At 41.6% G+C, this 15,145-nt stretch overlaps 2 protein-coding genes across 2 annotated transcripts in view; one reads left to right on the forward strand and one right to left on the reverse strand.

The window, feature by feature from the left end:
• The window catches only part of LOC311295014 (NACHT, LRR and PYD domains-containing protein 12-like), a 127,572-nt gene that overhangs the window by 72,290 nt on the left and 40,137 nt on the right, over positions 1–15,145 (forward strand). Inside the window, exons 8-9 of the mRNA XM_084416182.1 lie at positions 3,839–4,012; positions 13,036–13,209. Of these exons, the coding sequence (XP_084272308.1) occupies positions 3,839–4,012; positions 13,036–13,209 (348 nt within the window). The remainder of the gene's footprint in view (positions 1–3,838; positions 4,013–13,035; positions 13,210–15,145) is intronic.
• Positions 5,934–7,562, reverse strand: LOC311296031 (uncharacterized protein). The gene is made up of 2 exons (XM_084417671.1): positions 7,156–7,562; positions 5,934–6,957 (listed from the first exon to the last, which is right to left on the reverse strand). The coding sequence occupies exons 1-2, from the start codon at positions 7,220–7,222 to the stop codon at positions 6,158–6,160; spliced, it is 867 nt and encodes a 288-aa protein (XP_084273797.1). The 5' UTR covers positions 7,223–7,562; the 3' UTR covers positions 5,934–6,157.

The following is a 15,145-nucleotide window of genomic DNA, read 5'->3' on the forward strand; positions in this document are numbered from 1 at the left end:
TGCAGTTATGGAAAATGGTGGCGCTGAAGACTAAAGGGTTCCTGATGGTTTCACACTTAATTCTTCACCTTAATTCTTCATTCTTTTGCAGTTAACACGTGTCTTTTCTTCTCCACCTGTTTTTGTCTGACCCTGCTGACCCAATGAGCATTTCACTGTCCAATGGTCATGCCTTAACTGCAATCTACAGTATTGCATTAGTATTGCATTCTTCTCATGGGGATTTAATAATTTTTGACTTTTCAGTCTTAGTTAAATCTCTTTTTTGGCTTATTTTATCTGTAAAAGAAAACTTGCCTAATAATTCTGCACACCTGAAAATAAGGCATTTTTCATTTCCAGCCTTCATGAACAATTATATATCACTTATAAATGATCAAATACAAAATTAATATTAGTTATTAAGATTAATATGGTTTGGAATTGGCAAAATGTTCCTGGGAATAAAATATGATCAGAAAATCAACGTGCCTAATAATTCTGCACGGCCTGTATGTTCTTGGTCAGGTCTGTGTCTTCCTCTCGCATTTCCAGTAGTGAAGTGTTGAAGAGCTGAAGAACTGGCTTTACAAAAGAGAAACTGACGTATTCATCCCCTGAAAGTGCATCAGTGAAATCCAGCATTGGGCCCAGTGACTTGCTTACAGATTCCAGGACATCTATATCTTGCCAGGTTGGTATTAGATGCCGCAGCTTCTTGTCTACAGACAGGACCTGAGTTAAAGCCTGCTGCTGCTCTAATATCCTGCTGATCATCATCTGTCTGGAACCCCATCTTGTTTGGCATTCTGAGATGAGACAATGTGATGGTAGATTGAGTTCCTTCTGGACTTTTGCCAGGGCATCGCTGGCCTTCCAGCTGTGAGAAAAGTGGCTCACCAGCTTCTTGCAGACTCCTACAGCACGATCAATGCGGCCATCCTTTTTCACTGCATTTTCTAAGCGGAGAAAACAAACAAAACTTTGCGAACTGTAATTATTGAAGCACACTGTTTTATTTTAAACAATAAATGAAGAGCTCTTTTCCAAAACACGATAAATGCCAATAATAATTTCCTTGTTTAAAATGTAGGCTACTGCAAGATGCAGTTTCTTTCCAAACCCCAATAAGAGCCGAACCTATGTTTAGCCTAAACGCGATAAATCCTCTCGACTAATCAGAATTCGGTGAACGTTCTATGCAATCCAACGTGGCTGCGCTCTTAACAGATGTTTGTTTGTTCATTAGGCTATAATTCCTCAATAAGTTAAAAAAAATCTTTCTCTCTCTCTCTCTAAGTTTTCGGTGCTGATGCAGTGACGCGTGTAAACGGCACCTAAAAGCTGTCACAAAGAACCAGCAAAAGTAATGATTAGGAATATATAAAATATTGCTGACATTTTAATTGTTTATTAATAAAAGTGTTTTCTGTGTTGGCTGCAAAGATAAAGGATACTGACTCGTGATCTTGTAGTGAACGCGCCGGAGAATTGCACATTTCATACGAATTACATAGTTTTATTTTGTTTTGAATGGTTCTGTTTAAAAGTAGAGATTTCTGTAGATAATAGATATATTTCTATTTTTTTTAGGTGTGTGAGGCGAGTAGGCTACCTTATATGCTGAGTTTCGGTTCATGGATGATAGTTTAAGTTCCATTTCAAGCGCTGCGCCTTCGTGTCGTGATTATCTACTGTCTGCTATTACTTTTTATTTATTAAAAGGAAATTGGATAATGAAACACTGATTGAAATTAAGATACAATTAATACAAAACGAAATTAGCTTTAAAGTAAGGCTTTGTGCTTTCTGTTTGTGGTCTCTGTGAAAGTTTTAGTGCCGCTTTCAGAGCGGACGGAAAACTGTCACGTAACATTGTTTTTTCCTCATAAATGCGAACACGAAAAATATAAGACAAAAAAAATAAATTTTTGGGAAAAAATGGATGGATTTAAATTTTATAGCGTTTTTAAAAAAAAATTGATTTAATCATCATTATTCAACATGTTCAGATGAGCAAAAAAACAAACATTTTAACAGGATAAATTGAATATTCACAAAATGTGTGGGTCTAGGTAAAACAAATTATAATTCCCTGAAAACTATTGAAATGGAGTTATCGCATTTTGGAAAAGAGCTCCTCAAATGTGCTCATAAAACTATTTTTTGGCACTGATTCAATAATAAGTTGTTTAAAATTAAATTTTTAGTGTCTGTATTTTTTTCTTACGTTTTAAAGCTCTACGTACACACATGCAGCACATTCATTTTACAAGTTTTGTCAGGTTCAGGTTATTAAGTAAAACAGCGGAGTAAAAATTTATATTTATTTAGGATAAAGATCATGGCCATTGCTTACCAACTGCAAGATGCAGTCTGTGTCCGAAGCACTGTAGCCTGGTCCACTTGTTCAGATCGGCAGCTTTCACCATGTTCGCTGTTGTTATACAGACTTGACGTGTCTCATCTAAGCCCCAAGCGGACACCGCTTCTCTCAGGGCTGTATGACATACTCTCGGCTGTATGACTTTCCGGGAAAAATGCCGTCTGCAAACAGCGACTTTTTAGCTCAAAGTCCTCTGTGATGAAATGGACCGTCAGACTCATGTAGGGCTCCGTTGTCCTGCTGGACCACAAGTCTGTTGTAGTTGCATAGTATTCCACGTGCGACAGTTCTGCTTCAATCTTAGATTTGCATTTTTCATACAGCTCTTTTATCGCAACTTGGGAAAAATATGTGCGGGATGGTATAACATACCGCCTGTCAAGCATTCGGATCATTTTCTTAAATCCCTCTTTGGCGACGGTATTTAATGGCAACATATCTTTAGCGATATGAAACGTTATTGCGTCTGTTATTTCTTTCTGTCGTTGAGAGCCTTTCTGGTAAGGTGTCACACTGGAAAAGGCATCGCAAATATTTGTTTGTTTTGGCTGACATCCAGATTTGACTTTGTATTCATCGTAAAGAGCTTTGTGGTGCCTTTGTGGTGCCTGATTTTAAGTGATCAGCCAAATTGGTGGTGTTTCCTTGTTTTGTGGCCACAACTTTATGACACTCCATGCAAAGTACCTCTTTTTGGTCAACATCCTCCTTTTTGTACCCGAAATAGTCCCAAATAGATGATTTCGACTTTTTTTTTTGGTACAAAATCATTTTTCTGCGGCGGATCCTCTTCGTCGCGCATTTTTAGCAGTGAATGATGGCTGTGAGCGGTGAGCAGCAGCACAGCGAACCAATCACTGTGCAGGCACGCAGAACGTGCATGTCACCCCAGCAACAAGCCATACAACAAACTCGTGTTTACTGTGTGCTACCGTTCTCTTAATACACCATGTGCTACTACCCTTCACATCGCATGTTCCGGCAATGCGACTATCGCTCACGCGCACATCGCAATGTCGATGTTAAAACAGAATATCGTTCAGCCCTACTACGGATGGTAACAGTACAGCAGTAACCTTTTACAGTCTATGAGTACAAAAGCTTTCTCAAGCAGTTTGTAATGCATTTTGGAAACAGGAGATGAGCCCCTGGTCTAATGTGCCACCTGGCTTGAGAAACCCGTTCTCAAAGACTTACTTTTATAGTCATTATTTGGGTAGCACACATATTATGAATGCCTTCGGCAGAATTCAAATGAGCCATTTTAATCTAGATTAATATAGATTAATTTCAAAATTAATCTAGATTAATCTAGATTAAAAAAATTAATCTATGCCCACCTCTAATATTAACACAATATATTATTTAATATATTTTTCAATATATTTAAGCCAGTTCATATATTGATCATACATGTGTGGACATATGTTTTAATTCTGTGAGGGTTATAACCAGATTACTCCTTTTTTGCAGATTAACAGCCTGTAATCTAATTTATCAGCACTGTGAAATTGTGGCTTCAGCTCTACAATCATCAAACTCACCCCTGAGAGAACTTGACCTGAGTAATAATGACCTGCAGGATTCAGGAGTGAGGCTGCTCTCTGCTGGACTGAAGAGTCCAAAATGTCAACTCAACATACTGAGGTATTTAGAAGTTTTATTTATATAGCGCCTTTCTGTAGCCCAAGGTCACTTTGCATTGTACATTACAATACATTTACACACCCACACACACACATTGCAAACACATAAGGACACATATAGCCACATTATCCAAAGTACATGTTAAAAACATATATACATATGTGAAGATCATGCAGCAGAGGAGGAATGTGAGCAGAACGCATAGTGGAGGTGAGAACTCTTGCGGCTGAGTTTTGAACATACTGTTATCTTGCAGTAGGTTTTTTAGGCAGACCAAGAAATAGAGCATTGCAATAATCCAGACGTGATGTGATTGATGCATGAATTAAGGTTTCAGCATCAACTAGAGTGAGAGAAGATTGAAGATGTGCAATATTACGTAGATGGAAAAGAGGAGTTTTTAACAACAGATGAAATATGAGAGCAAAAAGATAGTTGAGTCAAATACGACACCAAGGTTACGGATGGATGAAGAAGGCTTAACATGAACCCCATCAATATCAGTACCTTTTGACTGAGGCAGCAGAGCCAATCATCAAAATTTCAGTTTTGGTATTATTTAGTTTGAGGAAATTCAGGAACATTCAATGCTTGATATGCCTAATACATGCAGTAAGTGAGTCGGGCAGGGATGGCCTATCAGAGCTGGTGGTAAGGTAAATTTGAATGTCATCAGCATTGCAAGAAAATTGAAGTCCATGCATGTGTATGAGGTCACCAAATGGATATATATAAATAATGAACAGTAGTGGGCCGAGAACTGAACTTTTAAAGAACACCCAGTGTAAGTGGAGCAGTGACAGAACTATACCCTTGTATAGTGATATAATACTTTCTGTCGCTGATGTAGTAAATGAGCCAGGATTTAATGGCAGACTGTGTCAAATGCAGCGCTTTGATCAAGAAGCATCAAGATGTTTATTGACCCTGAATCCGTGGACGGAAGAATGTCTTTAACCAGCCGAAGAAGACCAGTTTCAGTGCTGTGAGATGGACAAAATCCTGACTGAAATGTTTAAAAAAGTCGATTAGCTTTTATGTATGATCTCATTTGTGAAGCCACAACTTTTCAAGTATTTTGCTTAAGAATGGTAAGTTAGATATTGGCCTTTAAGATGGCAGGATGTTGATTTAGGCTTCACAATTAGATCACTTATGGAAGAAAAGGGAGTCAGAGTGAAAGCAGAGAGAGTTTGTTGAATGAGCTGAATCAGCTAACATCAAATGAACATTTGAGTCACTTGTATGAAGGTTGTCTTTGGTAATGGATTCAGTGATTGACTTCAATTTGTCTGACAATAATTGAGAAAAGCTATTCACAAGCACTCCAGAGCCAGAAATAACATGTTGTGGTGGATTAGTGAGATTGTTAACTATAGCAAAGAGTGATTTGGGCCTGCACACTGAATTCTTAAAAGTAGAGGAGAAATAAGAGGATCTTGCAGCATTGAGGGCTGTATGGTAGTTGAGCAAATGTTCTTTGAAAGCCAGAAAGTGCACAATGAGTCCAGTTTTGGATTCCTGTACAGTTTTGTACCCAATTCCTGTACAGTTTTTTTTAGGCGATGACCTTTAGCTTTCATCGCTCGAAGTTCAGGAGTGAACCAGGGTGAGACACAAGTAGATGGAACCTGTCTAGTTTTAGTTTATGAATTTGTGATCAGAGAAAGCAAAGCCAAGCCACTAACAAGAATATTATATAAGCCAGATGTACATATCGTCGCTGCCCGATGAAACTCACGTATGTCCAAAACGGTTACTTTTCAGGAAGTGAAAAAAACACCGTATTTCAAAAGCAGATGAACGTAGCGTTGTCATACTTGGTACGGCATCTTTAAATGTAACCATATTCTTGCCAGTGTACTGATATAATCCACATTTGACCAAAATCGAGTTTAAATGGACATACGTGCATATTTTACAGTAACATTTACATTTACATTTAGTCATTTAGCAGACGCTTTTATCCAAAGCGACTTACAAATCAGGACTAAATTAAGCGAGTCATCATGAAGAGGCAAAAGACAACAACAACGCAAGAAGTGTTCAGAATACGAAGTTCAGGCATTATTCAGAGTAGCATAAGCATGATAAGTGGGATTTTAAGGGAAAGGTTTTTTTTTTTTTTTTTTTTTTTTTTTTTTTTTATGAGTTTAGGTGCTCATGGAAGAGATGGGTTTTCAGCTGTTTTTTGAATGTTGTCAGGGATTCAGCATTCCGGATGAGGGTGGGGAGAGTGTTCCACCAGCATGGAACTGTGAATGAGAATGATCTGGAAAGTGATCTTGTGGCTTTCTGTGATGGAACCACGAGACGTCGCTTGTTGATTGATCGTAGGCGTCTGGTGGGGATGTAGGCTCGTAGGAGTGAGTGAAGGTAGGAGGGAGCTGAGCCTGTGATAGATCTGTAAGCAAGCGTCAATGCCTTGAACTTGATGCGAGCAGCGAGAGGTAGCCAGTGCAGAGAGATTAACAGAGGAGTGACGTGGGCCCTCTTGGGCTCGTTGAAGACAAGACGAGCTGCAGCATTCTGGATCATCTGAAGAGGTTTGGTAGCACATGCTGGAAGTCCGGCCAGAAGAGCATTGCAGTAGTCAAGCCTAGAAATTACCAGGGCCTGGACGAGGAGTTGTGTTGCGTGCTCAGTTAGGAAAGGCCTGATCTTCCTGATGTTGTGCAGCGCAAACCTGCATGATCGAGCTGTCTTTGAAATGTGATCTGTGAAGGTCAGCTGGTCATCAAACGTTACTCCCAGATTTCTGACCGACCTTGATGGTGTGATTGATGATGAATCAAGCTGGATGGTGAAGTCGTGCTGTAGAGACGGATTGGCAGGGAGGACGAGCAGCTCAGTCTTTGCCAGGTTGAGCTGCAGGTGATGTTCCTTCATCCATGTGGAGATGTCTGCCAGACAGCTCGAGACCCGTGCAGCTACTGTGGGATCATCTGGTCGAAATGAGAGGAAGAGTTGTGTGTCATCAGCATAGCAGTGGTAGGAGAAACCATGTGCCTGTATGATGTGTCCCAGTGATGTAGTGTAGATGGAGAAGAGGAGGGGACCGAGAACTGAACCCTGGGGAACCCCTGTGGTCAGTTGATGTGCTCTGGATACCTCGCCTCTCCATGCGACTTTGAAGGACCTACCTGTGAGATAGGATTCAAACCAGTCGAGTGAAGTTCCTGTGATGCCCAGTGATGAGAGGCTGGACATAAGGATCTGATGGTTCACGGTGTCGAAGGCAGCAGACAGATCAAGGAGAATGAGGAGTGAAGATTTGGAAGCAGCTTTTGCAATCCGTAGGGCTTCTGTGACCGACAGTAATGCAGTCTCAGTTGAATGCCCTTTCTTGAAGCCAGATTGGTTGACATCCAGCTGGTTGTTTAGAGACAAGAAGGATGTTACTTGGTTGAAAACAGCTCTTTCAAGTGTTTTTGCAATGAATGGTAGGAGAGAGATGGGTCTGTAATTCTCTACAAAAGATGTGTTTAGCGTTGGTTTTTTAAGCAGTGGAGTGACCCGAGCCTGCTTGAATGCTGTAGGGAAGGTGCCAGTATGGAGGGATGAGTTGATGATGTGTGTGAGTGCTGGTAGAAGTGTGGGAGAGATGGCTTGTAGAAGGTGTGAGGGGATGGGGTCTAGAGGGCAGGTGGTAGGGTGACTGGAGAGGAGAAGTGTAGATACTTTTTCCTCTGTTAGCGGCGAAAAGGAGGACAGAGGGGTATTGGCTGTGGAAGGGGTTGGTCTGGGTTCCTGTGTGTGTGGAGCTGAGAATTGACTGCTGATAGTTGTTGTTTTGTTGGTGAAGAAGTTTGCAAAATCATCGGCAGTTAAGGAGGAGGAGGGTGGTGGTGGAGGTGGACAGAGGAGTGAGTTGAATGTCTTGAAGAGTAGTCGTGCGTTGGAGGAGCTGTTGATCTTGTTGTGGAAATAAGAAATAAGAAGAATAAGAAATAAGTAACGGTGGTCGATACGCGTTCTTCCGATCATTAATTAGAATGGCCAAGTCGCGTTTCATATTGACAGATGAATAGGCTACGCTCAGTTTATTAAATACACTCAGTTTATTAAATGTCTCTTGCAAACTATGAAGGGACAATGAATCAATACACTCATTGCTGACCCGGGGGGCCAGCGCGTCCATAGGCGAACTAGGCAATTGCCAGAGCGGCACTTTTGTAAGGGCAGCAAAATGTGTGCTAACCGGGAATAAACAATTCACAAAAATAGGCTAGGCTATTTGATCATATAATCATACATAATCAGAGAGTAGCCTTTTTCTTTTTGTTTTGAATTATTTCGTTTAAAGACTTTTCAAGCTTTGTGTATTTGATGTCTGTGTGAGGCATACACTGAGTTTCGTTAAGTTAGGATGAGATGAGTTCCAGTTAACGTGCAATGCAACTGACCGCGCGGGCACCTCCATGATTATATTGTCAGCTATATATTCCAACTTATTTATTAAATCCACTCCAGGCAATTGGTTGATGAAAAATTGATTAAAATTATGATACAATTTATACAAAACGAAATTCATTTTAAAGAAAGGCTTTCTACAAAACTTAATGAAGTGGTCAAAATCATGTCTGACCCGTCTCAAATTGTGGATCCTATTACTCGTGCTGTTCACTTTTCATACTTTCAACAGTAGACCTACAGACTCTATTTGTACAAATTGCTGCACATTCATTTAATTCTGATCAAGTTTCAAATTCAAATCTTCAAATCAAGTTCACGGATAATTGTGCGTGCATTTATTAATCATTATGATACTAAAAATATAACAAACATGGCTATGCTATATGTACAAAAAATACAGCCATTTCTGTTTTTTCTTTAAACAAAAAAACAAACTGCACCCTTTTTTTACATTTCATCTTTCATTCCGAAATAGAAAATTGAATGAACGAAAAAGTACACGCTATTAGCCTTTTTACCCGTTATCAATCTAAATTAATCTCGTTTTTAATTTAACTTAATTTCGTTTTTCTTTATTTAAATTTCGTTTTTTTTCTTTATTTAAATTTTGTTTTTTTCTTTATTTAAATTTTGTTTTTCTTTATTTAAAATTCGTTATTCTTTATTTAAATCTACCCTTTACTGTGTCAGTAATTTATTAGTCAGAAAAATATTAGACTACCTTAAAAGTATTGCTTAAGTTAACAGACCCGTGCGTTAACATCTCCACAATTAACAGTGACGATTACTTCGTCTAGACCATTTACCGGTAAATAACAGTTGTGAATATATTGCTAATATATAATAAACTTGAACAGTTGTCAAAAACAAACGTTTGCTGATACTTTACCTCACAGAGTTATTCGGCTATCCAATGCTGAACTTCCAGAGACGCTTAGACCGGCGAGATGCCTCCACAGGGCGGAAGATACGCGGCGTGATTGACAGCTTTGACACCAAATGGATATACGTGAAAATCAGATGACATGATTTCACAACTTTTCATTGGTAATTTAGATATGTGAAGCATACTGTATACGGAAATGAACCTGGACATTCTATCCGTCGAAAAATCTCAAAATCGGCAAAATGGACATACGCGGTTTTCATCGGACAGCGACGATATGTTACAATCTGCTCCGAGACAGAAAGGTTGAGGATCCAAATGCAGCTTTTTATTAAGGGGCAATCCAGAGGCCTAATCCAATGTACAGGCAAGGGTCATACACAGGCAGGCAGTCAAAACAAATAAACAAATAAACAAACAAAACAGGCAGGGACCAGAGGCAAGAGAGTAATCCAGGAAACAGGGCAAGATATCCAAAACCAAGAGACAATAAAACCAGGAGAATGCTCAGAAATGCAGTGTAACACTTAAACAAGACTTCGCGGTGAGTGAATGAATGAACATGGTATAAATAGACTGAGACTAACAGGATGATGAGACACAGGTGAATGCAATCAGTGAATGATTTACAGGTGAATGTGATCAGTGATAAGTGATGATGAGCCGGGCAGTGAGTTATGGGAAATGTAGTTTGTGAGTGATAATAGTCTTATGTGGAGTGCCCTCTGGTGGCTCTCAAGGGCACTCCAGCTGGTGACTGTTACATAGCCCCCCCTTTAAGGAGCGGATTCCAGACACTCCTAAAACTGTCCAGGAGGGAGGTGGAGCGGAGGCGGACCCGGGGGCGGGATGGAGGGCCAGGCCCGTGCAGCGGAAGAGGACTTGAAGACTCCGGCAGGGTGGAAGGCCAGGGCGGAGCAGGCTGTGCAGGCAACCAGGGCGGAGAAGGCTGTGCAGGAGACCCGGGCGGAGCAGGCTGTGCAGGCGACCAGGGCGGAGCAGGCTGTGCAGGCGACCAGGGCGGAGCAGGCAGTGCAGGCGACCAGGGCGGAGCAGGCAGTGCAGGCGACCAGGGCGGAGCAGGCAGTGCAGGCGACCAGGGCGGAGCAGGCAGTGCAGGCGACCAGGGCGGAGATGACCCTTCAGGCGGCCAGGGAGGAGACGACCCTTCAGGCGGCCAGGGAGGAGATGACCCTTCAGGCGGCCATGGCACAGGAACAGACACCGGCTCAGGAACAGACACAGGGACAGGAACAGACACCGGCTCAGGGAGAGGAACAGGAACAGACACCGGCTCAGGCACAAGACCAGACACCGGCTCAGGCACAGGAACAGACACTGGCTCAGGAACAGGAACAGACACCGGCTCAGGAACAGACAGCGTGACAGCGGCCATCTCTGTTGAGGGCTCAGGTTCAGGCGTGTCGGCGGCTATCTCTGCGGCTATCTCTGCTGAGGGCTCAGTCGATGTGGCAGCGGCCATTTTGTCCATAGACACTGGCTCGGTGGCGGCCATCTTGTCTGGAGACACTGGCTTGGCAGTGGCCATCTTGTCCGGAGACACTGGCTCGGCATACGTGACTTGAACAGACTCTGGATCGGTGGCAGCCATCTTGTACGGAGACACTGGCTCGGCAGACGTGACGTGTACAGTCTCTGGCTCGGCAGAAGTGACGTGAACAGTCTCTGGCTCGGCAGAAGTGACGTGAACAGTCTCTGGCTCGGCAGAAGTGACGTGAACAGTCTCTGGCTCGGCAGAAGTGACGTGAACAGTCTCTGGCTCGGCAGAAGTGACGTGAACAGGCTCTGGCTCGGCAGAAGTGACGTGAAGAAGCTCGGGCTCGGCAGGGCTGACGTGAAGAAGCTCGGGCTCGGCAGGGCTGACGGGAAGCTCTGGCTCGGCAGGACTGACGTGAAGCTCTGGCTGAGAGGATGCTGTGTGATTGTGGGACCCTCATCCACAACACCAACAGTAAAGAACACGCCACTTATCCGAAGGGCGATGTCTATATATTGGCTTAAGGTCCATTGAGGGCTGTTATCAGGCATGAGGTAATCAAGAATGTCCGTAAGCCCATAGCAGAACATGTCCTTTAAGACACCCTCATTAAAGTCCACCCCATGGCAGAGCTCACAAAATTCCTCCACATACTTTTCAAGAGGGCGGTCACCTTGGCTGAGACGCATAATCTCGACTGCTGGATTCATGATGGTGAGTTCTCGGCTGCTGGATCTTGGTGAGGTGAAGTTTTCTGTTACGATCTGCTCCGAGACACGAAGGTTGAGGATCCAAATGCAGCTTTTTAATAAGGGGCAATCCAGAGGCGTAATCCAATGTACAGGCAAGGGTCATACACAGGCAGGCAGTCAAAACAAATAAACAAACAAAACAGGCAGGGACCAGAGGCAAGAGAGTAATGCAGGAAACAGGGCAAGATATCCAAAACCAAGAGACAAGAAAACCAGGAGAATGCTCAGAAATGCAGTGTAACACTTAAACAAGACTTCGCGGTGAGTGAATGAATGAACATGGTATAAATAGACTGAGACTAACAGGATGATGAGACACAGGTGAATGCAATCAGTGAATGAGGTACAGGTGAATGTGATCAGTGATAAGTGATGATGAGTCCGGGCAGTGAGTTATGGGAAATGTAGTTTGTGAGTGATAATAGTCTTAGTGGAGTGCCCTCTGGTGGCTCTCAAGGGCACTCCAGCTGGTGACCGTTACAACATATGAGATCCCCAATATATGACCCCTGGAGTGAGTAGTACATGTTTACATATTGAGATAGGTTGAAACAGTCCAGCACAGATGTATTTTCATGTATTTTAAAATCACCAAGCAAAATAACAGATGAATGACTAGTACAAACAAGAGTAAGTAAATCGGAGTGAAATTTTGGAGGTCGGTAAATTAAGATTACAGCCAGTGACGTTTTGCCAGTGATCAAAACAGACCAGAGTAGATAGTCCATCAACACCCCTAATGCTTGCACAGGCCTATAGCTCATCCTGAATCGACATTTAATTTACTAACATTAAGCAGTTTTGATTTAAATGCTGTTAAATGTTGGTGATCACATTATTTCACATATGCATATGATTACATATGAGATCGCGTGTTTCTGCATCTTCTTTGCATATGTTTTGTTCAGGAGATTCGGTACTCTTTCAGAAGATGCGTAATAGCACCCACTACCGTATACCCAGGCCCATATTAAGAACACGTAGGGCCTGGGTATAGCTTGGTGTCATAACGTTTTCTACCACAAAAATAATTAATATAAAAAATAAATAAAATCTTAATTTAAATAGTTTTATCATTAGAAAGTCTTCTTTGTGGTTCTAGAAGAGGAGAATCATCAGAGCTGGACTGGGGGGAAATACATGGGGCAACATGTTTCCCCATTAATGTTCTTCTGGGGTTATGGCCTTTAAATTGGAATAAATTAATTGATCAATGAATAACTAATTAAAGGGCGGAAACAAATAGATATTTTTAATATACTGCAAATGTATCAAATTCATATTCTTACTGTTTAATAATGTGATGTTTGTAATCACAGTCGATTTTGAAATTGGGTAATCTCTACATCACTAATAGAAATTAGTCAGAAGTCCTTGTAAAGATAATTGATGGGTTGAAGAGCCGTGTTGTTTATAGTGTATATTCTCTAAAAATTAAGCACACTAACATGAACACTTACTGTTGTTGTAGATTATCTCAGTGTTCGGTGACAGAAGAAGGTTGTGCTGCTCTGGCTTTAGCTCTGAGTTCAAACCCTTCACACATGAGAGAGCTGGATCTGAGCTACAATCACCCAGGAGAATCAGGACTAAAGCTGCTCTCTGATACAATGAACCATCCAGACTGCACACTGGACAAACTCAAGTAAGTGGACCAGTAGGAATGATCCTGGCTGGTGTGTATGTGAGAGAGACTGAGAGTTTATAATAGTTTTTTATAGTTTTTATGGTTGTCAAGAGATACTTCTTTATTAACTTTATTCATGCCGTTTTAATTCAGACATTAAACATTTTATCGAAGTCTATCAGACTACCCTGTGTGTTGAAAAATGACACTGAAGGGGTCCCAGTGTGTTAAAAAGTGTTTTGCACAAAAGTTTTTCTCAGCCATCCAAGCTTTTGCCTTCAAACAGTATCACTTATCACATTTATTAAAAACTTTGACAAAACATTTTTAATCATGATCACAGTTTCTGCTTCTCTTAATTATGCATACCAGCCCACTGATTATTTATCCTGAAAACTATTATTTATCCTTTTTTTTTGTGTGTTTTTTATTTTTATTATTTCTTTTGAATATTGAGCATTGTTAACAATCCTCCAATAAATTTTGCTTCGGTTTCCATATATCAAGAGCCTAAATTCCTCCAATTAGAGCTTTTCTCTCAAATGGATACATTTTCTGCCAAGTGTTTTACTTGATTTCCCAATCTGGCAACTATGTGGTCTCTCTGCACTGCACTGCACTGCACAAAAAAAAAAACTTTTGTGCTGATGATTTGAAAAACACACACACCCACATGTATGTTGGAGTTTAGTAATCTCTATTGTGATATTCTGCTCAAATGAAAGTGTCATACAGTAAGTGTCATTCCTTCACAAGGCCACTTGGGCAGTTTGCTGAGACTAAGGGCCCTATTTTAACGAGCTGAAACGCAAGTATCAAGCGCGAAACGCAAGTAACTTTGTGGGCGTATCTCGGGTGATGTTGCTTTTAAACCAGCGGGATAAATTACTCTTGCGCCCAATGCAAATCTAAAATTGGTTGGTCTGAAGTAGCTTCATTACTCATAGGTGTGGTTTGGGTGTAACGTGAGATAAACCAATCAGAGCGACATCTCACATTCCCTTTAAGAGCAGGCGCGCTTGTTCCATGGCGGATTGCTGGTATAACGGCGGATTTGCCAGGCGCACACCAGGAGCGGTTCACAGCCGAGGAGACCGACGTTCTCGTCAGGGCTGTAAAACACAGAGAAGTGACATTGAGGATGGGAGAAACCCAACCCAAATTAGCTTCGGTTAAACAGGCGTATAATAATTTGGGTAAATGTGTAAGCAAGATGTATGCCTATTTTTTCACATCTTCATGGACACCACAATGATTTCCCTTGTGTGGAATATTTTTCCTTGTAATTATGTATGGTTTGCAAAAATGTCAACTGCTGCGTCTGTGTGTAGATGAGAAGCAATGTGTATGCGCATTGTGCACACGCTACATTATGGCCAAGCATGCGCCCTTAAAATAGCATCTGAACACGCCACTGACTTTAGACTAGGTTTTTCCTGGTTTGTGGCGGAATTGTTTTCTAAACTTGCAAAATAGCGCCAGGGAAAGTTTGCGCCGGAACACGCCTCGTCTTTTCGCTGAACCACCCCCGGGAGCGCAAGTTCATTCCCTAATTTAACGACGTGCGTCTGTCGAGGGTAAAGTCCGCTATGAGTCTATAATGGCTCAGTACCAGCCATTCAGAACTTCTACAGTGTTATCGATACCAGCATTTCTGTAGTACCGGGTCCGGGTATATTCGCTACCCACTAATAGGAGCTGCCACTCGACCAGTCACCATTATATGCGCCTGCCACTCGACCTGTCACCGTTATATAACTTAAACATTTTGTAGCCAAATTGTCTGATGAGTGAAAAAGTTAATTTTCAAACCCTGAGACGAGACATTACAAAACTGTTCCCAGTGTTCAAACCGCTGCACCACATGGCAGTCAGATAAGACACTATGCAAATATGAAAGATTTGTCTAGTTTTTACCATTATACATTTTTGAGTTGTAATCTTTTGGGCAAGA

The sequence above is a fragment of the Rutilus rutilus genome (assembly GCF_951802725.1).
Source record: "Rutilus rutilus genome assembly, chromosome: 1".
Classification (NCBI taxonomy): domain Eukaryota; kingdom Metazoa; phylum Chordata; class Actinopteri; order Cypriniformes; family Leuciscidae; genus Rutilus; species Rutilus rutilus.